Below are 27859 nucleotides of genomic sequence, written 5' to 3' on the forward strand. Positions count from 1 at the left end.
AAATTTCTCTTCTCCCAAATTCTATTCAATACCTCCTCATTAGTTATGTGACCTACCAATCTAATCTTCAGCATTCTTCTGTAGCACCACATTTCGAAGGCTTCTATTCTCTTCTTGTCCAAACTATGTAACAAGGCTATTTCTGAAAAGTTGCATATTTTCAAAGTAAGCTCTGTTTCCTGCTTGTATTCTTTCCCTTATAGCCTTTCCAATACTGTTATCATTTGTTATTAGGGCTCCCAAGTAGTTAAGAGGGAACACTCCTTTGAAGCATTACCCACTGATGTTTAGGCTTTAAGAGGTTCTTCTGGCCTCAGATTGTGACATTACCATATATTTTGTTTTGTTTTCATTCACTATGAAGCCAATTTTTAATACTTCTGTTTCCATTGCCCAGTATGTTTGAGTGTATTGATATTTCTTCCAACTACAACAATGTCATCAGTGTATGCACATATCTGGCTAGTTTTCATAAATATGGTGCATCTTTTGTTGATTTTATTTACTGCACTACGAAGGGCTATATTGAATAGGACAGTGGAGAGACTATCACCTTGCTTCATACCTTTACTAATGTCAAAGTTTTCATTTTTTCTGCTAAGGACCTTAACGTTTGCTCTTATCTCTGTCATTGTCATTCTGATTAGTCTTATTAGTTTGCACATATATCAAGTTCTTCCACTACTCTGCATAGCTCTTGCCAATTTATGCTGTCAAAAGCTTGTTTGAAGTCGATGAGTAGGAAATGCAGATCTATATCATATTCACAGAACTTTTCCATCCTTTGTCTTCTCACAAATATTCGATCAGTTGTTCCTCTGTCTGGTCGAAAGCCACACTGATATTCCCATAGTATGGCTTCTGCACACTTTTGTATCTTTTTGTTTAATATACTTGTGAAGATCTTATAAGCTGTGCTTAGGAGTGTTATACCTCTATAGTTTCCACATGCTGTTCTGTTTCCCATATATCTGATATTAAAGTGTGCAGTTCCTTTATTACAGCCTCACCACCAGCTTTTATTAACTCAACGACCATGCTATCTTCCCATGGGGCTCGATTGTTTTCTAACTTGTGCACAGCCTGGGAGACCTCTTGTAGAGTTAAGTTTCTTGCCTCATTGGTATCGTTGTCTACTTCCAGCTCCACTCTTTCCTCCTGTGTGGCTGTCTCTTCATCTTCTAAGCTGGTGCATGGTACATCCTTGAAAGACAGCCCATCTTCCCACTATCTATTCTTCCTCCCTTATCATTTTCCCATCTTTACTGGAACAGGTCACTGTTTTTGGCTGGAAGCTATTCTTCATTTTGCCTACAACATGATAGAACATTCTCGTTTCACTCTGTTCCTTTAACTCTTCTAGTTCTTGAAATTTCTTCTTAGTCCACTCTCTTTTCTTTCTCTTGTGGTCTGTTAGCTCTTCTTAATTCTCTATATTGTTCCACATTATGTCTGGTTTCTCTCTGTAGCACTTTTGTTCTTGCCCTGTTCTTTTCCTCTATTGTTGACCTGGAATCTTCATCAAACCATTTCTGGGTTCTTCTATTCCTTCTTATGACTATTATTTCCTCTGCAGCATCTTTAATGGTTTTTTCAATCCTGCTCCACCTTTCATCTACTCCTACTGCGGTCTCTTCATTGCTCAACTTTCTGCTTACTGTTACTTGGCATTTTTTTACTTCATCAGTGACTTTCAGTTTGTCTGTATTACATTTCATCACCGTTACTATTCTGTTGCCATTTGTTAGTGACAGGTTTTCTCTCAAGACTGATTTTATCACAAAGTGGTCTGGTCTGAGTCACAGTTTTGGTCCTCTACAGCTCCGTACATCCATAACTGACACGGAGTGGCGTGTAATCACTAAAATATGATCAGTCTGATTGACTACTCCATTCCTTAACATCTGTTTCACACAAAAACTAATAACTTTCTTTTGAGAACTTGTAGGTAGATTAGTCATAGTTTTTGTTCGGAAAAACTATTCTTTTTAAATGTCCAACATTCCAATACTAGCAACAGGATCAAACACAGTACATTAGCCAAGTTTCAGCAATGATGAGAAAAGTATCCATACACTGAGTGGAGGAACCATTTGATAAATAAACATCAATGCATTACAGAAGCAAGGAAAACCGAAATCAAGAAATTTAGACTTATATATTAACTGAGCTTTTCCTTCATTTGAAGGCCCCAGGCTGTAACATGAATACTTGAAACAGCATCTGGGGTTTGGAACGTGTGTGTGTGTGTGTGTGTGTGTGTGTGTGTGTGTGTGTGTGTGTGTGCGCGTGTGCGTGTGTGTGTGTGTGTGTGTGTGTGTGTGTGTGTGTGAGCATTACACAACTGCCAGAGATCACTCACAAATTTAGGTAGGCAGGTTTCATCAAGTTCAATGAATGAAAAAGTTTTACGGAACTTTATAAACAGTATTTTTATCAACAGTGCAGGGTAACACATGGAATTCTGCAAAAGAAATACTGACAAGTGAAACCTTACCAGGAGAAGGAGGTTCTTGCAGTCCTGGGCTCCAGTACCTCTTGTGGGCTCTCCGTTGTGGTGTCGGAGCAACAGGCTCCGAGAAACCACTGCTATTTTCTTTTCCATCACACATAGCTCGATCAGGATTGGCAGCTTTCTTTCGAAGAGCTATAAAATACGATGTCCTGACAAATTCAGTCACAATTTAACCACCTGCATATAAGTATTTATAGACCATACAATACACTAAGTTACAGAAAATCAACATTAAACTAAAAAGCAATATTTAGCCTTCGATTCTTTATAAATCTTGCAGAAGGTAACATTATACTAATTAATATACAATGTAGCAATTGCGACAAATAAAAAGTACAAAAGTCTGGAAAATGACATAGAATAATATCAGGGGAACCCCTAAAATAACTACTTGGTTTTGAGCTGACAACAAAACCATCATTTCAAGACCTCAGTACTGGTATGTTCTGAAATGAACAATCTGGAATGATTTTTTAATACTGTGGAAAATACTGATTTTCCTAAATGCATGGCAGTTTTCCACTGCAGCATAACATCAATATGTGGGAACAAGGAACCATACTTGTGTCAAAAATGCACTACGCATAATTGGGAAACAGTATGTTGACAGGGAATGGTTCAGGATTGTGACAAATTGTCCTTTTCCAGCTCCATAGCTGTGACACATTATTGCATGTTGAGTGGTACTCATGTTCACTGTGATATGCCACAAAACAAATGCACCTACAAAGGGATGAAATGAGTGTTCCATTTTCTGCTGAGAGGAATTTTATTGTAGTACACAGTTTCAATCACCCATCAGTGTCATTCATTTTGTAGCACACTACAATGATATGACCCATACATTAAAACAGCATTTCACCATAAAAGACAGCATATATTAAGCAATATGTACTTTATGTACTAGTTCATTATTTCAAGACAGAATAAAGGTTGCATTACTTGCAGGCTGTTGTTTATATCAAAATTCTCCACATATGAGCCTTAACGTGTACAAGAAAATTTCCAACTAAAAATAAATTCTCAACAATAATTCCTTAAAAAACCCATGTGCGTCAAACAAATCACACCAAAACAAACTACAGTAAATTACCAACACACACACACACACACACACACACACACACACACAGAGAGAGAGAGAGAGAGAGAGAGAGAGAGAGAGAGAGAGAGAGAACTGAATTGTGAATGAATTGTGAATTGGTGAATTTCTCTGTAGTGTCTTTGCACCACAGTACAGTTAGCAGTGTATAAAGAATGCAGCAAATTTCTTGTTATGGTGGTCTTCTGTCCAAAGACTGGCTTGATACAGCTTTCCACACTAGACTATCCGATGAAAGCTACTTCATCTCTGTTTAACAATTGCAACCAACCTCCATTTGAACCTGCTTACTGTGATACAACTTTGGTCCCCCTGTACAATTTTCACCACCTACACTCTTAACTTCATTTCCAAATTTCTCATTGGTTTTCCTCACAACTTGCTCAATGCACCATAGTGAATAAGTTCCAAGCCCGTCACTCTTTTCTCAACTATCGCTAACCTTTCATGTCTTGTAACCCTTATAACTGCAGTTTTTACCAGGTTTGAGTACCGGAATGATGGTGCTCGCCCGCCACTATGATAGAAAGATGCCATTGCACAAGATCCGGTTGAAGATGAAGAGAAGATGTCACTTATAGTCAGATGAGAGATGTTTAGTCATGCGATCAAGCCCAGGAGCTGTGTCAGGGCAATGTGCAAGGGCACTGAGGAGCTCCCACTCTGTAAATGAGGCATTATACGATTCACTGCAGCGTGTAGTGAATGAGAGGAAGTTCTCCAACCCAGAGGCTCGCGCAAAGTGCTCGGTAATCGTGTTTGCGTCGGTACATAATTCGTCATTTATGGTAACACCAGGGACAGCTGTCGGGGCCTGCTACCCGAAAAGACATTTGATCTTTGTTAAGACTTGGGAAGGTGACATGTGGCACCCAACGGTGGAGACATATCTCTCCCAACACTCCTGCTTCCGTTGTTTGATAAGGTAGTGAGGTACAGAGCAGTTTAAAGGCTATGAGGGGCTCCAGGGAAGGGTGCCGCTTATGCCACCGTAGAGCTCGCCGATGCTCCTTAATTGCCTCAGCGACTTCCGGCGACCACCAAGGGACTGCCTTAAGCCTCGGGTACCCTAAAGAGTGAGGGATTGCGTTTTCTGCCGCAGAAACAATTGTGCTAGTCACCTGCTCAACCATCACATCGATGTTACGATGAGGGGGAGATTCAGCGGTGAAAGTTCCCCAGTCCGCCTTGTTCAAAGCCCATCTGGGCAGGCGTCCGTGTGCCTGATGCTGGGGCAGTGACAGGAAGATGGGGAAGTGGTCACTACCACACAGGTCGTCATGTGCTCTCCAGTGGATAGATGGGAGAAGTCCTGAGCTGCAAAGTGATAAATCAATGGCCGAGTAACTACCATGAGCTACACTGAAATGTGTGGCAGCCGCAATATTTAAGAGGCATAGGTCGAATTGCGACAGTAAAGCTTCGACATCTCTGCCAAAGCCAATAAGCGCGGTGCCACCCCACAAGGGGTTATGGGCGTTAAAATCTCCCAAAAGTAGGAAATGTTTAGGGAGTTGGTGAATCAGTGCAGCTAATACATTCAGGGTAATGCACCATCTGGAGGAAGATATACATTGCAGGCAGTTATTTCCTGCATCATCCTTATTCTGACAGTCACAGCTTCAAGAGGGATTTGAAGGGGCACATGTTCACTACGGACCGAGTTTGTGACATAAACGCAAACTCCGCCTGACACACTATTATAGTCACTACGGCTCCTGTAATATCCCTTATAGCCGCGGAGGGCAGGGGTCCGCATTGCTGGGAACCAGGTTTCGTGGAGGGCAATGCAGATAGCAGTTGTAAAGCTTAACAGTTGCCGTAGCTCACCCAGGCGGTGGAAAAAACCTCCGAAATTCCACTTCGTGAGACTGGGAAGACATGGAACATTCAATGAGGCAGTTTACGCCTCAGAGTCACCTGATGCCACCAATTTATTGCCTGAGCAGTCTATATCCATTGTGTCTGAGGGTCTGGCGAGATCTAGGTCATAAGCGGATGCCAAAATCTCCACCCATCCTCAGCCACAGAGCTTGTAGGTAGCCGTGGTGTGGGTGCCACTGCAATTTCCTTGGTCTTAGGGATTTTCTTTTTGGATTTCTCTCGCTGCTCCTTGGGTTTCCCTGGCTGGGAGAACATCACTAGTTCAGTCTCCGGGACTGAGGATGAGCGTCAGGCCCTACGACCAGCTGCTTTTGGGCTCTTCAGCCACTGGCAGGTGTCGTCTTTCCCACTAGAAGAAACCTGGGAAGGGAGTGACCCAAGGGACCCCTCCCTAGCAAGAGAAGCCACATAAGACTTACACTTCTCTGGCTTAGAAGTGGGGACAGATGTCCCAGATGGTTGGGGGTTGTTGCTCCCAAAGTAGGTGGTGCAGGAGCAACAGGGAGGGAAATGGCCCCCCACCATCAAGGGAGCAGTTGTAGTCTTCCAGCTCTGAGAGGTGACCTGGGTTGGCGGAGCTGATGGTGCCAGAACTGTTGTAGTGGCAGCATAAGACAATGTCATACGCAGGCGTTCAAATTTTCTCTTAGCCTCAGTGTAGGTCAGTCTGTCCAGGGTCTTGTACTCCATGATTTTACTTTCTTTCCGGAGAATCCTGCAGTCAGGCAAGCAAGGTGAATGGTGCTCTCCGCAGTTGACACAGATGGGAGGCAGGGCACATGGAGTATTGGGATGTGATGGGCATCCGCAATCTCGGCATGTGACACTGGAAGTACAATGGGAAGACATTGGCCGAACTTCCAGCACTTAAAGCACCGCATCGGGGGGGAGATATATAGGGCTTTACATCACACCAGTAGACCATCACCTTGACCTTCTCAGGCAATGTATCACCCTCAAAGGCCAAGATGAAAGCACTGGTGGCAACCTTATCATCCTTCGGACTACAATGGACACACTGGACAAAATGTACACCTCGCCGCTCTAAATTGGCATGCCACTCAACACGCCCCGATGTCCATCGGGATTTACACATGAAACCATACAAAATTCAGCTACTGCATGCTCTACGTGAAGGTGACAAGATGTGAAGTTCTGTAATTTTGTTCTCGGCAAGATGGAGGATGACAGTTTTCTCCCACACTTAGTATTTCGTGATGAGGCAAACTCCAGTTTAAATGATAAAACGAAAAGGTGAACCGTTATAATGTGAGAGGAAATGGGGTGCAGAACAACCACATGAAGTTGTACAACATGTGGGGGACTATCAAAAATTAACATGTTTTGTGCAGTTTCACGGGAATAGGTACATGGTCCATTTCTCTTTACCAACAACACTGTTACAGAAAGCACATATCTCAAAATGCTTGAGAACTTTCTTTTCCCACAGTTGGAGACTGATTCAAACAACTTCACTTACCAACAGCATCGGGCACCACCACACTGCAATCTGGAAGTACGGGAATTTTTAAATCAAACGATTACTGAACGATGGATCGGTTGCACTGGACCAAATGATTCAGCCTTACATTACTGGCCTACAAGGTCACCGGACCTGACTGTATGTGATTATTTCTTGTGGGGGTGTATAAAAGACTGTTTATGTGCCTCCATCACTAACAACAATGAATGAACTGAGACATCACATAACAGTAGCTGTTGGAAGCTGTACCTCAAAACATGCCCAGTGCAGTGTGGGAACAATTTGAATACTGCATTGACATTGCCGTGCATCTCAAAGGGGGCACATTGAACACACATAAAAAGGTATGGCGTTGTAGTGCTAGTTCCCATCTGTGGAGTTTTGAGAAACTTGCGTCTGGAGGAAGAATCCAGATGGCATATGTTGTGAAACAGGCACTGAGGTCATGACTGTCATGTTGTAGAGCATGCTTTGCAACAGGATATTGTGTGTTGCCAGTATACACAATCTGCCTACGCCCACTTATCCTAACTGATAATATGGTGGTAGTTATGCCAATGTAAAAGGACGAACAGTATTTACGTAACAGCTGGTAAGTGACATGTCATTTCACAGGTGGCTCACCCTTTGATAGTATATGTTGTGCCAGTTACAGTGCCTGGTATAGTTGATGGTACGAGGGTGGGTGCATAGGGAAAGTCTTGCAGCGGGAACAATCATAGTGGTAGGAACCATAAGGTGGGTGAAGACGGAGTGTTGATTCTGACTGGGATTGTGCAGAGATTGGGGGGTGGGGGATGGAAAGCTATTATAAGTGTGGTGGGCAAAATCTCAGGCAGAAGGGATCTCATTTCAGGGCATGATTTTAGGAAGTCATAACCTCATCGATGTAGGTGATTAATACATTCAAGATCAGAATAAAACTGAGTGGCAAGTGGTGCACCTGGATATGAAATCTGCTTTTAAACTAGGCTGGTGGGATAATTAAGTCCATTTAACATTGAAGTGAGACTGGTGGTGTGCTGCTGTAAAGAGTCTGCATGGGAGGGAATGTTTGACATGAAAAGGACAGCAACTGTCAAAATGTAAGTACTGTTTTCTGTTAATGTGGACGGAAGTGTAGCTGGCCTTTCGTGAGGTTGAGATCAGCTTCAAGGAAAGTGGCATGGGATTCGGAGTAGGACCATATGAAATTTAATTGGTAGAATGTATTTAGTGATTCCAGGAATTTTAACAGGTCAGCCTCACCTGCCATCAAGATCCCATTCCCCTGCGATTCAAACTGACCTTCAGTTCCTCCTTACAACCTCAGGCCCCTGATCGGTATGTATGTCTTCCCCTCAAAGATGAAGTAGTAGTTGGTAAGTATAGAGTTGATTAAGGTGAGCAGGAAGAATGTCTTATGTTTGGGATCAGGTGGGTGCTGACTGAGGATTGTTCAACAGCAGACTGACCATACGTGTGGGAGATGTCGGTATTGAGAGAGGATGGCATCAGCGGTGAGAAGCAAGATGTTTGATGGGAGTGGGATGGGCACGGATTCCAGATGATCTAGAAAATGACTGGTGTCTTTAATATAGGAGGGAAGTCTTTTCACTGTGGGTTGCAGGTATTGATGAACTAAGGCAGATATTCATTTGGTGGTTGGCTAGCAACTGTAGCACAGCCAGGATGATTGCGTTTTTGGATCTTAGGAAGAAGGTAAAACGTGAAGTGCGTGGTTTAGATTGGGTAACAAGTTCTATGGAATTAGGTGTTAGTCCCTGTGAGAGGCCAGTGGTTTTAAGGAGGGACTGCATGTCAACTTGAATCACAGAGATGGGATCTTGATTTCAGGTGAGGCTGACCTGTTAAAAGTCCTGGAATCTCAACACCTTCTCTCAATTAAATTTCGTGTGGTCCTATTCCAAATTTCATGCATTTTCTTTGACATTGATCTCATCCTCACTGAAGGCAAGCTACCAACTTCTGTCCACATTTAACCTACTAACAAAAAACATTACTTACATTCTGACAATTGCTATTCTTTCCTTGTCAAACACTCCCTCCCATACAACCTTGGCATTTGAGACAAATGTATCTGTTTGGATGCAGACTCTTTACAGCAATACACCACAAGTCTCACTTCCTCCTTCACTGGGCGTAATAACCCCACCAGCCTAGTTCAAAAGCTGATCTCCCAATCCTGGTATTGCTGATCCCTCCAAAAAGCAATTTCAGAGCACACCAGAGGTCACTCAGTATTATCCTGGTCTGGAATGTATTAATCAGCTACTTTGACAAGGCCAGGACTTCCTAAAATCATGTCCTGAAATGAGATCCATCCTGTCTGAGATATGTTTGCCCACCACACTTATAATAGCTTTTTGTCACCCCCCCCCCCCCCCCCCCCAAAATCTCTGCACAATCCTTGTCAGACCCTATGCTGCTTCTTCACCCATCTCCCTACCCATTGGCTCCTACTGTTGTGATTGTCCCCGCTGGGAGACTTTCCCTATGCACCCTCGTACCATCAACTACACCAGCCCTGTAACTGGCACAACAAATACTATCAAAGGGTGAGCCACCTGTGAAACGACACACATCATATACCAGATGTTACGTAAACACTGTTCGGCTTTTTACATTAGCATAACTACCACCATGTTATCAGTTCAGATGAGCGGGCATAACCAGAGTGTGTATACCGGCAACACACACTATCCTGTTGCAGAGCATGCTCTACAACATGACAGTCATGACGTTAGTGCCTGTTTCACCACATGTGCTATCCGGATTCTTCCCCCAGACACAAGTTTTGAGAAACTCCACAGGTGGGAATTAGCACTACAATATGACCTTGCTTCTCACCACCCATCTAGTCTTAATTTACATTAACTTCTTCTGTCTCAACATTTCTTAACAGTAACTACTCCTTTCTTCACTCTCTTTTAGTTTTCTACATGTTTCATTTTATGATCTGTTTATTTTTCACTCTTATAAACTCATACACAAAGCTTTAGCAGTAATCTCTGTCTTGCATACTACCCTGCCTTCAAGTCTCGTCTGATTAATTTCCAATATATCAGTCTTTCCTTCTCATCCTGTCCTGTAAGTCTCCCCTTACCTGGGGTGTTGGGTGCCTTTTACGAACTCTACCCTTTTCCTGAACCTCTCCCGTCCTCTTCCTTCCCCTTCAAGCCTTCTGCCAGAAGGATGAGCCACTGACTCTGAAATCTTGCATATGTAAAACCTCTTTTTATTTTTGTCTTTAGCTGCCGCTTGGTGAGTAGATTTTTTATATATCCAGTTACATTATGTTATGTTTTATAATTTTCAGAGTGACAGTGGTAGTCATCATAGAAACACTGCCAACAAAAATTGTTCTAGTATCACGATAATGGTAAGGGTGTCCTGCCATATCAGCATTTAATTTTTAATGACTTTAAAGGGAAACTTATGTGATTAACACTCAATGACATCAGTTTATTGTATGTTAATTTTGCAGCCATGAACTGGCGTATGCAAAAGAGTCAGCTGTCTTCGCCCTCATTTTTGGTCATATACACCAACGCATTTTGACATCAAGAAAAAGAAAAGCATGACAAGACTTGCAACAAAGCCAAACCAGAAGCACGCTAAGGCAGTCTGCTACCTCACCACTATAAAATTCGATTCCACTTTAAATGACGTAAGTAAATTCACCTCACCTGCTTCTGGCTATGAAATTTGATGTCAAACACTGTAAGAATGAATCAGAATGGACATGACAATTGAGTCTCGAAAGAGAAACTACGTTACACTTTTATGAAGAAATTAGGCATGAGAAATAAACAACCAGAAAATTTTAGTAGCAGGACCGCAGGAAATGAGAAATACTACAGAAGAACCATTCGAATCACAAGGCTACAAACTTTACAATGGGAAACCTGGAATAAGGGTCATGAAAGAATGTCCCCAATTTGAAACTAGGTTTATACTCAATGTGAAAATAACAGATTCAATTATCGATTTTCAAGCCATCTCCCCTAGAATTGCAACTCTGAGTTTAAATGCATCCAACAAAATTTATACCATCATTAATGCCCATCCCCCTACTAATGAAAAGAATCCTCTAACAAAAAGTAGGAAAGAAGTGGAAAAGTTTTGGGATCTCCTTGACCAAACAATAAACCAAGAAAATATTAACAATGTCAAGATCCTGTTAGGAGACTTCAATGCCCAACTCAGAAGAGAAAAGAAATACTGGGATCTCATTGAGAAATGGGCTCCACATAAACAAACAAATAAGAATAGTCAAAGACTTGTTGAACTCTGTAGGGAACACAAACTGATCTCAAAGTCCACATACTTCAAAAGAAGGCCAAACAAACTTAAAACTTGGAAACATCCTGATTGGAGAAAAGGAGAATGGCAGCTGGATCATGTATTTATGGACAAATTCTTCCACAGAGAAATCTACACTGTTAAAGTATTAAGATGGGTAGATACAGGCTCAGATCATTACATTGTCAAAATCAAAATTAAGTTCACACCACTAAAAAAGAAACCAAAATGCAATAAATGAAAGAGGAACTTCGAACCCCACCAATTAACTAGAAATGATAAATATAGAAAAGTCACACAAAATATAAGAATGACAGATAATTTAGAAGAACTGGTTCAAATTCTCAGGCAACAAGCAGAAAATTTAGCCCCATTGGACCCATGTAAAAGACATGTCTGGTGGAACACAGATTGTGACAAAATTCATGAAGAAAGACATCATGCAAGGATAAAATTTCAAACACACAGAACAGAAGAAAATGCAACCAAGCTCAAAAAATCAGGAAAAAGTTCACACAAATTATCAGGCAAGCCAAGAGACAATCACAGAAAGTTCTAATTGACTCAACAGAAGGCAATTACCATAAAACCAATTCCAGAGACTTTTACAAAATGTCTGGAAGAGAAGATGGAAAAATGGCACATAATGACAAGGAAAATGCCGAAATCCTGGCAAAAGCATTTAGCAAACTTTTGAATTGTGAAGAACGCCAGGAACTTTTAATAATTATTACAGGCACACCAACCAAGACTCCACCTGATCTCATAAATCCTCCAATAATCCGAAAGGTGGAAACAGCGCTCAGAAAGATGAAAAATTATAAGGCAGGCGCAGAAGACCACGTTTTTGCAGAAATTAGGAAATATGCCAGTGATACAGTTCGAACATCCTTACACACAGCCCTAACAAAAAACTGGATAGCAGAAAAGTTTCCCGAACATTGGACCACAGCCATAATCCACCCACTCCACAAAAAAGGAGATAAAAGCAACCCAGATAATTACAGGGGTATCTCTCTCTTAGACTGAACATACTAGATTTTCTCCAGAATCCTACACAAGAGGATCAAAGTGCAACTAGAGGAAGAATTAGATGAATACCAAGGAGGCTTCAGACCTTGGATAAGCTGTGCAGAACTGATCATCACTTTAAAATTAGCCATAGTATATTACAAGAAAGGAAATAAACCTCTTGTAATAACCTTTGTGGACTTTAAAAAAGCACATGACTGTATCCATAAACATTCAATGTTAAAAACCTTAAGAAACTTCGGGCTCCGTACAAAATTAATCAAATTGACAGAACTCACCTTAACCATCTCTGTATCAAAAGTCAAGTTCGGGGGGAACTCTCTGAGCCATTCATCATAAAAACAGGTTTAAGACAAGGAGATTGCTTGTCACCCCTGCTGTTCAACTGTGCTTTAGAATACATCATGAGGGAATGGTACAAGATTAACCCAAAGAACATCCAAATCGGAAGACCCAAAGACAAAATAAGTTTAAATTATCTGGGATTTGCTGATTACCTTGCTCTCTTGTCCAACAGTATTCAGGAAACCAAACAACAAGTTATCTCACTGCAGGAAATAGCACAGAAAATTGGTCTTGGACTATCCTTGGAAAAAAAAATCATCTTGTTAACTGACCCACCCCTCGTAAACAAAATTGCCACAGGAAACCAAGAAATCTAAATTGTAGATAAAATTAAATACCTAGGAGATATAACATATAACCTCAATGGAAAGCCAACATGGCATAACAGAATAAATAAATTGACTAGAGCACAATATATAACCAAGGACACCTACAACAAAAAGAGCCAGTCAATAGCAATAAAATTAAAACACTACAAAACAGTCACTCAACCAGAAATAACATACGCAAGTGAAACCATCTGCAAAACAACTAACACTGCACAAATAGAAAAAATACTCAAAATAGAGAAGAATAATCAGAACGTGCATCAACAAATCGTACCAGAAAGATGGACACTGGAGAGTAGTTACAAATGAAACCGTTTACAAGGAAATAGAACCAGTGATGAGTACAATCAGGAAGAAACGCATTTCATTTTTCGGACATCTAATCAGAACACCATAGAGCAGGATCATCAGGAGAATAATAGAAAAATTGTGGAATAGTAAGTACAACATTAAGTGGATTACAGAAATCAAAGAAGATATGGATGAGCTACAGATTACATTGGAAGACCTGAGAAACAAAACTGACAAAACCAGGAAACTCACAGACAAACAAACCAGACTGCAAATGAGAATCAACAAACAGACAATAGGAAGGGTGATTTCCGATGGAGAAAGAACGATAAGATCCAACAGAATGAAGTAGTACTGGGCTGACAGAAAACTGGAAAATTCTCTGTATACAGTTGGCTACAGTGGTCCAATGAAGGCCATAAAATGTAAATAAAAATAAATAATATGTGGCCAGGGGTTTATTTAGACAATGTACGAGTTCATATATATTATACTGTAAATAAATGCTGACAAAGTCATAGTGTCCGAGAAGTATTATCAAAGAAAAGTGCGAGCCCATGTTTAATTGTTTCACTATCCAGGGCATTGACATACAGCAGTGTGATATCATTCCACTTATAAGAATATTGGTTCGTATACTATTTTACCCCTCGTTCCTGCTTCCCAATCAATCAAACAAGACAGTGCTGCCTACCCGCCCAGGTCTTCAGTTCACTTTGATGGATAATACATTCTCCAACAGAAGGAACATTGTCCCAGCTGACAGTACTACTGAAGAATTTTAACTTCCTTGTTATGTATATTTACTATTAAAAACAGTCTTGATCATGATTTATTTATTAAGGTGACCGGTTTCGACCACTACTGTGGTCATCTTAAGACCATTGAGTAGGAAGATGACTATAGTACTGGTCGAAACCGGTCACCTTAATAAATAAATCGTGATCAAGACTGTTTTTAATAGTAAATATTTGTAACACATTGATCACCGTCACTACCATAATGTATTCAAAAGTAATCCATGTTATGTTATTTAACATGGACTAGGTTTTTCCAGTTTACTGTTTTGCTATATTTATGCTTAATTAAAAAGTATACCCTGAAGTCTTACATTTTGCTGTCAACTTCTCAGTTGTTCTCTCTTCGTTTGCAACAACCACATATGTCTCTTTCAGCCTCGCATTTGCTGTTTTTGGAATTCTGACAGGTGAATCTTCCATTCCTTGGAGTCTATCGTCACAACCCTGCATAGGGGGGAAAAAAATAATAACTAGAAAGCCACATATTTAACACAGTGAAAGAGAGAATGAGATCTGATCTATGTGTCTTGAGATACCAAAAGTACTGTAACTTTAAAAAATATATTCATATTATAATCTAAAAAAACATATTCGTATTATAATCTACAGCAGAAGTCTAATTAACTTGGATTTTGTGAAAATTCACGAAAAGTAGCTCTTTAATAAGTTATGTATAAACATTGCACACAAAAATTAACTCTGTTATTAGCTTCCTAGGTACCTTCAACAACATGATGAAATTACTTCCTTCCTTACCATGTTAGCAATGCAGAAAACAGCAGATGCTAACAGATTTGTGACAGTGACATTGGGAAATTATATACCAATTTTTTTGACATGTAATATATGATGTACTTTTTCCACATAAAAATTATTTGGCAGTCAAGTTTGTTTTCTTAATTTCTGGAACTCGGTGCTTCAAGATGCCAGAAGTACATAAAAACTTAAAAACAATTAAAGTAATTAATTTACGTTTGAAAGCGAATGCCATTTTCTGCCAATGTACCACCCGTCATTCATCTCCGCACAGGTGCTAATTTATTTTCATTTTGAAGGATATGTCAGAAAGTGCTTGCTTTCAGACCATCTTCAATAAAGCATTACACACACACACACACACACACACACACACAGACAGACAGACAGACAGACAGACAGAGAGAGAGAGAGAGAGAGAGAGAGAGAGAGAGAGAGAGAGAGAGAGAGAGAGAGAGTTACAACAGAAAATGTGCTGTATACTGTCCAAAGAACATGTATAAATTGATTCATTTTATCAAATACTTAATCAAATTTCACCTGTATACATAAGGGAAACTAAAATAAGATAGATAATCAGTCATTAAAATACTAAGTGTTGATATTCTTTACCTTAACACGGTATGTCGGACGAGATAACCTTACAGGAGAACCACGTTTCTTCTTTGCAAGAAGGAGAAGATAAGTGGAAGTATTGTAGTCATAAGGCCACTTACTCAGTGATGACCACATTTCTTCCCACGTTATTCCATGGTAATGGGCCATAATGCCAACACACGTGCGATCCATTTCATGAAACTGAAATGACACGAACATACAGTAGCTACAGATTTACACCTTTGTTAAATCTTTGAAGATATATCCATGAATGAGCATGAAAACTGCATATCAAGAATGGCACATTTCACTGACAAGAACACAATACCTCACATTACATCTCCATCTACATATATACTCAATAAGCTACTGCATAGTAACTGGCAGAGAGAACTTCATACCAACATTATCCATTTTCTGTCCTATTCCATTTGTGTATAGAGTGATGGAAAAATTATTGTCTATATGTCTCAGTAGGTGCCCTAATCTCCCTTTCCTTATTCTTGTAATCAGTATACAAGATATATGATTCAGGTAGCAGAAATGTTGCATAGCCCTCTTCAGATAGAGGTTCTTTAAATTTACCCAATTAGGTTTTGTAAGAACTTTCATCTAACGATCCCTATCTATCTACATTCCCAGAACATCTATGTTATACTTTTGTATGGGCTACACTGACCCGATAGAATTCAAGCAGTCATCTTGAAAGTTGCTCCATACGTATTGTCTCCATACGTATTGTCTCCATACGTATTGTCAGATTTACTAAATAAGGACTTAAAACACCGGGACATACTCCAATATTAATTATATTAGCTTCCTGCACGTGATTTCCAATACAGATGCACTGCAGTTTCCCATAACTCTTCCAACACATCGAAGTCTTTTATTCATTTTCCCTAATACTGAATATTAAGTGATCATCCCATGTCATATAACCCTCTTAGATTTCTACTAAATACTTATATTATGTGACCTGCTCAAGATGTTGACCACAAATCTTGTAATGAAATACTGTCGGGTTCTCCGTTTATTATAGTCATTATCTTACATCTACTCACATTGAAAGAGATCTGCCATTCATTACATGAAGTGGAAATTTTGTCCAAGTCTTCCTACATTTCCGTAGGACCATTTGATGATGATACTTTTCTGCAGATGACAGCATCACCAGTGAAAAAATTTCAAAATGTTGGTGATCCTATCTGATACAGGGTCCGGCATAAAAAACTCCCCGATTACAAAGTAACGTGCAGCGGACAGTAGAAGGAGCAGAGTGGTGGGGGGCGCGTCGTTAAGTAGCTGCCTACGTGCCGTTTTCAGTGTACGCCATGGCGTGGTCTGGTGAACATCGTGCCTTCGTAGTGGAAGATTTTATTCAAAATGGCGAATCGCCTATTAATACTCAACGTGCTCTTCGCGTTCGCTTTGCGCTCGGACGACGGGACCCTGTTCCCGATAAGAAAACAATTTATTCTTGGGTTGCTAACTTTCGTGAGACAGGTTCCGCATTAAAAAGGAAACCACCTGGACGACCACGGACTGCAACAGGCCCCGGAAATGTTGATGCAGTTAGAGCTTCAGTTCAACAATCTCCCCGACGATCCGCTAAAAAGCATGCGGTAGCATTACGGATATCTGATCGAAGTGTGAGAAGAATCTTGCATCGAGATCTTAAAATGCATCCTTACAAAATTGTAACTACGCAGGAACTGAGTGAACGAGACTGTGGTGTCCGTGTAAGTTTGTGCCAAGACCTTCTTCGGAACATTCGTCCCAACGATATTGTGATTTTTTCTGATGAAGCACACTTTCACCTTGCCGGAACAGTGAACAGCCAAAATTGCAGGTACTGGTGTGAACACAATCCCCAAGAACTTCATCAACGACCACTTCATAGCCCTAAAGTAACAGTATGGTGTGCTGTTTACAATTCCGGAGTGATCGGTCCTTACTTTTTCGAAGAAAATGACAGGAATTTAACCGTCAACAGTGACCGCTATTGTGCCATGCTCCGCGACTTTCTCCAACCGCAACTAAGGGAGCTTTTTGGTGAAATAGAGAACGTGTGGTTCCAGCAAGATGGTGCTACAGCCCACACAGCGCGGCAGCCACTGGCATTGGTGAAGGAAATGTTTCCTGGACATGTGATCTCGTTGCGTGGAGACATTGGCTGGCCCCCACGATCGCCGGACTTAACGCCCTGTGATTTCTTTCTTTGGGGCTATTTAAAAGCAAAAGTTTATGAACAACGTCCACAATCTTTACGAGCCCTGAAAGAAGCAATTACACAAGAGGTTGAAGCTATTCCACCTGAAATGACTCAAAGAGTAATGAATAACTTCAGGGAAAGGCTCAAACAGTGTGTCGACAGTGCAGGAAGCCATTTAAGGGATGTTTTATTTAAAAAGTAAGACCATAAGAGTATTTTCTAAAATGGCATAATATGTACTTTTATTTAGTATAAATAAAATTGTTCTACCTTATTTGGTTTTGTTTTTATTAGCTTTCCTTAAAGGGGAGGTTTTTCTGCCGGACCTTGTATATTGTTTATGCATATTGACTATATTGTTTATGTATATTGAAAACACTGGAGATATAATTAAACATCCTTTGGGCAAACCTAGTGTTGTTTTCATTTCTGAAGATCACTCACATACCAGTATAACAAATTGCATATATCCAGAATGAATTTTCACTCTGTAACACTTTGTGGCTGATTTGAAACTTCCTGGAATACTTCAGCTGTGTGCCAAACCAAGACTCAAGCCTGCGACCTTTGCTTTTGTGGAGAAGTGCTCTACCAATTGAGCCATCCAAGCACGACCTATCCACCTTCAGAGCACTTGCCTGCAAACTGCAAAGGTCCTTGTCTGGCACATAGATTCAAACTGCCAGTAAGATTCAGGACTATAGGTAATCTCCAATTTTAGCTGTATTGTAACAGGAATTTTTTGGTATTCAAATACTGACTGTTAATGATCAGATAAACTGTTAATTATGAGTTATATGTTACAATGTTTCAGTTCCAACCAAGCAAAAGATCCGAAACACCCATTAATTATTTAGTAGGTTCTACGTAGTCCATGAAACATCCTGAAACCAGCAAAATAGTTCACCTGAGGAAATCATTATGAATTTTCATATTTTGTAGTTAGGTAAGCCCGACAGTAATTGAATTGCTGAACTTGGGTTATTAAATGCCTTCGCTCCAGATGTTTTCTGAAGTTACTCCGCTGTCATTCAGAAGCATAATGCTTGACCATAAATATTGCACCATGCAATTTTGTTATTTTGGTCTCTTACAGAAAAATATCTCCAAAGATAACTACATTTTTATTCATTGTCAACAACACACAACTACACAAATTTTAATGTGAAATTTCTATAACTCACTTTTTTACAGTATATCACATTTGCATAATAAGCGAGTACAGGAATGCGGTTAAAATCCAACGACAAACTTGGCACTGTACATGGGTCATGGCTTCAGTGTTGAAACGGCCTGCACAGTGCAGCAATTAAGCACTCTGTGTAGTGCAGACCTATTAACTTTTACTGAAGCAACAAATGTGTTCCAGCCCCTGAGTGACATCCCCACTGCACAGAGCTATCTGTATGTGTAACAGAATGTTACAAGAAGGAACTCTGGGGTGTCTATTACAGTGACAATGGTACCAGTTTGTTTGAAATTGCTGTCATTTTTAACGCCATGAAGAGAAGCACTGTAAAGAAGTTTTCTCACTGTATCCAAAAACAAGGTGAAAACACTGTTTTTTTGTTGGTGAATTCCACTCTACTAGAAATTTAATAGTGTCTGTTGTGGAACATATCATTTGCTTAATAGGTATGACATAGTAACTGTATTGTTTTAAGAGTTATGTTAAATATCATCCATTCCTACTGACAGTAGCACTAATTTTTCTCCAGTCCGAGCAAACATCAGTTAAATGCTCAAATTTTTTGTTTCTATGTATTAGTAGCAGTTTCATTTCACGATATTCAAACAAACTGTTTCCTCATTCACTTTACACTGTGTTTATGAGATTTTTAAAGCACTTCACACTGTGGAACAAACATGATTGTGTGTAAGATGACACTGATAGTAATGTGTGTCAGTCACAGATAGAACTGTACACCTCTAAGAATCAAACCAAGCAAGCAGAGTCAGCAAATCCATAGTGCTTACAAAGGATTTGGTTGATTATTATGATGGCATGTGCTGCAATGCCAGGCAATGGAGAACAAGAAAAGTATTTCCCTTGAAGAGCATATGTAAAATGAATGGTTTCCATGATTGGTCGAGCTGGAAGCCCTAGTCCCGGTTGAGTAGATTGTCTGCTAATTGTATTTCCACAGTTTCAGTGACCATTGAATACCAGTAGTATGAGGCTGTGGCCAGCATCTTAACTTTCCCTTAATCCATTGAATGACCAGTGGAAATAAAATGTTTAGCCACGGCATATTTGTTGAACCGTAGTATGGGAATGTATCCCTAATGTTCAATGGTACATTATATTACAGAGTTTATTGTTTATCCTATGTACATTTTACCACATGCACAAGGAATATTGTATGTATGCACTTTTTGTAAAAGAAGATCATCCTTCAAATATTACAGACGAGCTGTTATCTTGGCTGGTGAAGCGAACATCACATCCACTTTATTCTTCTTCATTACTCTTGCAATTTTTGAAGAAATGTTTCCCACATATGTTATAAAGGCTGTAGTACTCTCATCTCTTTGTTCTTGCTCCTCTTCTGAATGGCCTAGTGCTTTCACCTGCAGAGCTCTCTTAATTTGACTTTTTGTATATCCATTTGTAGGAAATATTTCTTCCAAGTGTACCATTTCACTCAGTAGGCTACCAGCATCTGATACTACATGAACCCTGTGCACTTAAGTTTTAAATACACCCATAGTTCGTGAAAGATGGTGGCAGCTAGAGGTGTGCAAGTATAAATCAGTATGGGTGGGCTTACGGTAGACACAATGTCCTAAAAACCTCTCTCTCTTTTTCCGTACTAATATAGACAGCCATTTGTTTCCTATTCCATTATAAATATAATAGAGGGAAATATTCCACGTGGGAAAAATATATCTAAAAACAAAGATGATTTAACTTACCAAACGAAAGCGTTGGTATGTTGATAGATGATGTGTGTCTATCAACATACCAACTATTCCATCATAAGTTTGATATTTTCGTGACTGGAGTTTAGATGTTCAAGAAACTGGATTAAGTTGTCCTCACCATGGGGTCAAACTATGAATGTGTCATCAACAAGTTAAAACTGAAGAGTGGAATCCTTCTTCTTCAGGATCTTTTGCGAATATATTAGCTACTCAAATATTTAGCCTCATTGTTGAGACCTTTTGTAGGTCTATGTGAACATAATTTCCATAATTCAGCAGATTTTATCAGCAGGTTAAAAACTTTGAAACTTAACTGCTATGATTTCGTGGTCAGTTTTGACATTGTTTACCTGTTCACAAAACTACCTACTCTTGACACTCTGTCACTGAATAGCAGCAAGTTTGAAGAAGACATAACGGCATTATTTAATCATGTGCTAACCTCCAACTACATTTTATTTGATAACCAATATATTGAATACATTGATGGTGTTGACATAGGCAGTCCTCTGTCACCCAAGGTGACAGATTTATTCACAGAGGATTTTGAAGAAAAAACACTCCACTCTTCAGTTTTAAAACTAACAGTGACCTGAAAACATGTGTACGACACATTCATAGCTCAGCTCCATGGTGAGGATAACCTGATCCAGTTTCTTCAGTTTCTTGAACATTTAAACTCCATTCATGAAAATATCAAATTTACAATGGAATGGCAAGTGAATGGCTGTGGTGTCTAATGTTTCTGGGTGTATTAGTTCGGCGAGGGGGGGGGGGGGGGGCAGAATATGGGTTTTTAGAACATTGCATCTACCATGAGCCCACATATACGAATTTATACTTGCATGTCTCTAGCTGCCACCATCCTTCGCAAACTATCAGTGCACTTAAAACTTTAAAAAACAGGGCTCATGCAGTGGCATACATTGATAGCCTACTGAGTGAAATGGTATGCTTGAAAGAAATATTCCCTACAAATGGATATAAAAAACATCAACCCATGAGAGTTCTGCAAGTGAAAGTGCCAGACCATTCAGAAGAAGAGCAAAAACAAAGAGATGTGAGGTCTACAGCATTTCTACCATATGTGGGGAATATCGATTCAAAAACTGCAAGATGATTGGAGAAGAATTCAAGGGATGTGATCTTTGTGTCACTACCTAAGACAGCAGCTCTTCTGGGATATGTGAAGGATGATCATCTTTTATAAAAGTTGCATGTATACAAAATTCCTTGTGGTAGTGGTAAAAGGTACATAGGACAAACAATATACACTGTAATAAAACATTCCACTGAACATCAGGGATACATTCGCTTACTATAGCCCAACAAATCTGCAGTTGCTGAACATTCTATTTCCAACTAGCCAATCCATGGATTAAAGGGAAGGTAAGATGCTGGCCACTGCCTCATCCTATGGGTATTCAATGGTCAAGGAAACTGTGGACCTACAATTAGCAGAGAATCTGTCTGACTTAGACGAAGGTTTCCAGCTCAACAAATCATGGAAACCCTCATTTCACATCTGCACCCTCAAGGAAAATCTTTTCTTGTTCTTCATTGCCTGTCATTCCCACACATACCATCCATAATAATCATGCAAACACTTTGTAAACACTGTGGATTTGCTGATTCTGCCCTTGCTTTGTTTTTACTCTTAGAGGTGTAAAGTTTTATCTATGACTCATGCTCGTTATTAACAGTGTTAGTTTTGACACATGTGTGGGCAAAAATATCAGTACAAGAGTTGATAATATCCTGGATGCACTCCCAACAAATGATGGAATACTCAGACTATATTCATCCAGTGTTTCATAATGAGAACATTTAGTGACAACTAACAACCTTTAAGCAAAATTCTGAACCCTTTCTAAACTTTTTCTTGTCAGCACACTTAAAGTCAGGTATTAAACACTATAGTAAAGTTAGCAGACATATGTAGCAGTTTTATACATAGAAGTTTGATTCTTTATAGAATAGGAGGTTTACTTGGATGCTCTATTGAAAAAGACTTTTGCAGTGGCAGTCATCGTGATTCTTAGCTAACTGTCAATCTCACACACACACACACCTCCATGTAACTACTGTGTGCCACCTGTCAGTGCAATGTAGCTGCACAGTTTATGCGTGCGTGTGTGTGTGTGTGTGTGTGTGTGTGTGTGTGTGTGTGTGTGTGTGTGTGTGTGTGCGGTCAGGGCATTTTGAAAAAGGCAAAGCTAGTCAGTGGGTCAGGAGCTACTGTTGTGTGCGCCAATGAAAAGTGGTCGGAACATAGTCAAAACTTAAGTAGGTGACAATGTGTTGGATATCCACAATGCATCATAGAATGTGGGTATCGGAAGCTTCCAAGCTCTGTAAAGTAGGCCAGGAAGCAATCTGTGCCAGATCCGACAACAGAGTACAATACTGGTACAGGCACAAGTGTTTCTGAGCATACAATTTAGTACACATTGTTAAATACGGTACTCTGCAGCAGGTAGCCCTGACCTGTTCATATGTCGACCCAATGACTTTGTCAATCATGATTACAGTGGGTGATCAAGATTCGGCCATGGATCAATGGAAACATCTCGCATCATTAAATGATGTTTCTTGTGACACCAGATATGACTGTTTGAAGCATGTACTGCACCATGAACACAGGCAGAGGTTGGTTAGTTGGTTTGTGGGATTGGAGGGACCAGACTGCTAGGGCCCTCGGTCCCTTGTTCCAAAACCTTCAAACACCCACAGAGAATAAAAATGAACAATGGAGACGACAAGAGACGACACAGGACAAGAAAGACTCAGACAGAGACCAGACTAAAGGAATTAAAATCACACAGTGTGTGACAGTGGTTGGCCGACCATAGAGACAAAAAAGGAAAAGCCAACCACCCAGAAACACACTAAAAAACCCAGTCTAAAATCGTAGGCCAAAGGCCAGACTCAACAAAAAAAAAAAAAAAAAACCGACAAACACTTAGATTAAGTGATAAAAGCCCACTGCCCGAATAAAATGCAAAACTAAGCCTGCCGTAGCAGTGTCATCGGTTAAAAGGGCAGGGAGCGTATCAGGCAGTGCAAACGTCTGCCTGAGCACAGTTAAAAGAGGACAGGACAACAAAATGTGGACCACCGTCAAGGCCGACCCGCAGCGACGTAGAGGCGGGTCCTTATGGCGCAGTAAATGGCTGTGTGTCAAGCTGGTGTGGCCCATGTGGAGCTGACAAAGAACAACTGAGTCCCTGCGTGTGGCTCACATGGATGACCACCACACATTCATCATCTCCCTGATAGGATGGAGTTTGTTTGGTGTGGTCAGGTTGCGCCATTAGGTGTCCCAAAGTTCAAAAATTTTCCGGCGTAAGACTGCTCACAAATCAGTCTCTGGGAGGCCAATGTCCAGAGATGGTTTATTGGTGGCCTGTTTGGCCAGGCTGTCAACATGTTCATTGCCGGGTATGCCAACATGGCCTGGGGTCCACACAAAGACCACAGAGTGGCCGCAACGGGCAAGAGTATGAAGTGACTCATGGACAGCCATCACCAGACGAGAGCGAGGGAAACACTGGTCGACAGCTCGTAAACCGCTCAGGGAGTCCCTACAGATAACGAAGGACTCACGTGAGCAGGAGCGGATAAACTCTAGGGCACGAAAGATGGCAACCAGCTCAGCAGTGAAAACGCTGCAGCCAGCCAGCAATGAGTGTTGTTCGTAATGGTCCCCTAGAGTGAGAGTATAACCAACATGACCAGCAACCATCGAACTATCAGTGTAGACAACGCCAGAGCCTGATACGTAGCAAGGATGGAGAGAAAGCGGCGGTGAAAGGCCTCCGGAGGGTCCGAGTCCTTCGGGCCCTGTGCCAATTCAAGCTGAAGGCAAGGGCATTGCACACACCATGGGGGTGTACACAGGGGGGGCCGGAAAGAAGGTGGAAGAGGGAAAACCCCAAGCCCGGAAGAAGCTCTCTGACGCGGACAACCCGACCGGGGCCGATGGTCTGGGAGATGGATGACCGACTGAGGGAACAGGAGATGATAATTAGGATGCCCGGGCAAGCTACAAACGTGTGTAGCATAAGCGGCCACTAAACTTTGGCGCCGTAACCGCAGTGGAGGGACACCTGCCTCCACAAGTATGCTGTTCACAGAGCTGGTCCGGAAAGCTCCAGTGGCAAGTTGGATTCCACTGTGAAGGATGGAGTCCAGCACCCGTATCGCAGAAGGGGAAGCTGAACAGGCTTCCATAATCCAGGCGGTACTGAGTTAATGCCTGGTAGAGCCGTAAGAGGGTAGATCGGTTGGCTCCCCAGCTGGTGTGGCTCAAGCATCGCAGTGTATTAAGATGGCACCAACACGTCTGTTTAAGCTGCCAAATATGAGGGAGCCAAGTCAACCGGGCATCAAAAACCACACCCAAAAACCGATGTGTCTCCACCACAGCAAGAGGTTTGCCGTCAAGATAAAGCCATGGCTCAGGGTGAACAGTGGGTCGCCGGCAGAAATGCATAATGCAGGTCTTGGCAGCCGAAAACTGGAAGCCATGCGCTACAGCCCAAGACTGCACCTTGCGGACAGCGCCCTGCAGCTGACGTTCAGCAGCTGCAATGCCAATAGAGCTATAATAGAGGCAGAAGTCGTCAGCATACAAGAATGCTGAGACAGATGTTCCCACAGCCGCAGCGAGCCCATTAATTGCAATTATAAACAGGCAGACACTTAAGGCAAATCCCTGCGGAAGGTACGATGCGACAGAAAATTTCGCATGAAAATCGGTAGCGGACCCCGAAAACCCCAACCATGGAGCGTAGAGAGGAAGTGATGTTGCCATGTCGTATCATATGCCTTCCGCATGTCAAAAAAGACAGAAACGAGGTGCTGACGGCAGGCAAAGGCTGTACGGATGGCTGACTCCAGGCTCACCAGATTATCGGCGACAGAGCGGCCCTTACAGAACCCACCCTTGGACGGAGCCAGAAGGCCCCGAGGCTCAAGAACCCAACTCAACCTCCAGCTCACCATATGTTCCAGCAACTTGCAAGGAACGTTGGTGAGGCTAATGGGGCGGTAGCTGCCCACCTCCAATGGGTTCTTGCCAGGTTTCAAAACGGGGATAACGATGCTTTCCCACCATTGCAACAGGAACTCACCCTCGACCCAGATACGGTTGTAAAGGTCTAGGAGGTGTCGCTGGCAGTCTACTGAAAGGTGTGTGAGCCCGGGAGCCGTATAAGGGCAAGCGGCTAGGGCACGTTGGAATTCTCACTCACTGAATGGAACATTGTAGGATTCAGAAAGGCACGTGTGAAATGAAAGGCTCCAATGTTCCAACCGCTCTTTAATGGAGCGGAAGGCCAGTGGGTAATTCGTAGAAGTGGAACTCTGAGCAAAACGCTCTGCTAAGCGGTCGGAAATTGTGTCGGGGTCAGTACAAACTGCTCCATTCATTCAGTGAGAGCGCAGGGATGCTGACAGGGGTCCTATAGCCATAGAGGTGCCTAATCTTGACCCAAACCTGTGATGGAGAGATATAGAGGCCAATGGTGGAGACATACCATTCCCAGCACTCCTGCTTGTGCTGGTGAATGATACGGTGGGCCCACGCACGGAGCCGTTTAAAGGCGATGAGATTTTCTAATGAGTGATGCCGCTTGTGACGCCGGAGCGCCCGCCTGCGATCTTTAATCGTCTCAGCGATCGCAGGCAACCACCAAGGCACAGTCCTCCGCTGAGGGAACCCAGAAGAACGGGGAATGCCAGATTCTGCGGCAGTAACGATGCCAGTGGTGACTGAGTGAACCACCGCATCAATGGCTTCATTAGAAAGAGGCTCAATAGCGGCAATGGAGGAGAACAAGTCCCAGTCAGCCTTATTCATAGCCCACCTGCAAGGGCGCCCAGAAGTCAGACACTGTGGCAGTGACAGAAAGATCGGAAAGTGATCACTACCACCCAAGTCGTCATGCACACTCCATTGGACAGACGGTAAGAGGCTAGGGCTGCAGATCGAAAGGTCAATGGCGGAGTACATGCCATGCGCCACACTGAAATGTATGAAGGCACCATTGTTTAAAAGGGAGAGGTCAAGCTGTGCCAATACATTCTCAATGGAGGCACCTCGACCTGTCGCCACTGACTTACCACACAGAGGGTTATGGGTGTTGAAGTCACCCAATAACAGGAAAGCTGGTGGCAATTGGGCTATCAGTGCAGCCTGGACATGCTGCGAGACATCACCATCCAGTGGAAGATACAGACTGCAGACAGTAACAGCCTGAGGCGTCCACACCCGAACAGCAACAGCCTCTAAAGGTGTTTGGAGAGGGACAGACTCACTGTGAAGAGAGTGAAGTACATAGATGCAGACGCCACCAGAGACCCTTTCGTAAGCTGTCCAGTTCCTATAATAACCCCAATAGCCAGGGAGGGTGGGGGGTTCGCATCGCCGGAAACCAAGTTTCTTGGAGAGCGATGCAGAGGAAAGGGTGAAGGCTGACAAGCTGTCGGAGCTCAGCTAGATGGTGGAAAAAACCGCTGCAGTTCCACTGGAGGATGACATTATTCATGTCCGAGGAAGGTGTGAAGGGACTGGGGAGGCAGATTACGCCTCCTGGTCACCTGCTGCCACCGACTGAATACCTGTGCAACTGCTATCCATTCCGTCTGAGTGACTGGTGAGATCCAGGTCCGAAGCGGATGCCAGAATCACCACCTCATCCTCAGACGCAGAGCTGGAAGGTTGCGGTGGGGTGGGTGCCACCGCGAGTTCCTTGGGCTAAGAGCTCTTCTTCTTGGATTTGCGGAAGTTGCGGAACAAATGGGGCTAACACAGTTGTCGTTGCAGTGGCATAGGAGGAAGTCATTCGCACAGGACGTAGTCATTCATATTTCCTCTTAGCCTCAGTATAGGTCAGTCGGTCCAGGGTCTTATATTCCATGATTTTGCACTCTTTCTGTAAGAGCCTGCAGTCTGGCGAGCGACGTGAATGATGCTCTCCACAGTTGACACAGATGGGAGGCAGGACACGTGGAGTATTGGGATGTGATGGGCATCCACAATCTCAACATGTGAGGCTAGAAGTACAGCGGGAAGACATATGGCCGAACTTCCAGCACTTAAAGCACAGCATCGGGGGAGGGATATAGGGCTTGACACCACAACGGTAGACCATCACCTTGACCTTCTCCAGTGATGTATCACCCTCGAAGGCCAAGATGAAGGCATCGGTAGCAACCTGATTATTCCTCGGATCCCGATGAACGCGCTGGACGAAATGAACACCTCGGCGCTCTAAATT

General features: G+C 42.1%; 1 protein-coding gene across 1 annotated transcript in view; it reads right to left on the reverse strand.

Annotated features, from left to right (window-relative positions):
* Positions 1–27859, reverse strand: part of LOC124598711 (maternal embryonic leucine zipper kinase-like) — a 425764-nt gene that overhangs the window by 311128 nt on the left and 86777 nt on the right. The window contains exons 7-9 of the mRNA XM_047136020.1: positions 15455–15640; positions 14398–14530; positions 2498–2647 (exon numbers count right to left, since the gene is read on the reverse strand). Coding sequence (XP_046991976.1) covers positions 2498–2647; positions 14398–14530; positions 15455–15640 — 469 coding nt within the window. The remainder of the gene's footprint in view (positions 1–2497; positions 2648–14397; positions 14531–15454; positions 15641–27859) is intronic.

The sequence above is a fragment of the Schistocerca americana genome, chromosome 1 (genome assembly GCF_021461395.2).
Source record: "Schistocerca americana isolate TAMUIC-IGC-003095 chromosome 1, iqSchAmer2.1, whole genome shotgun sequence".
NCBI classification, from domain to species: Eukaryota; Metazoa; Arthropoda; class Insecta; order Orthoptera; family Acrididae; genus Schistocerca; species Schistocerca americana.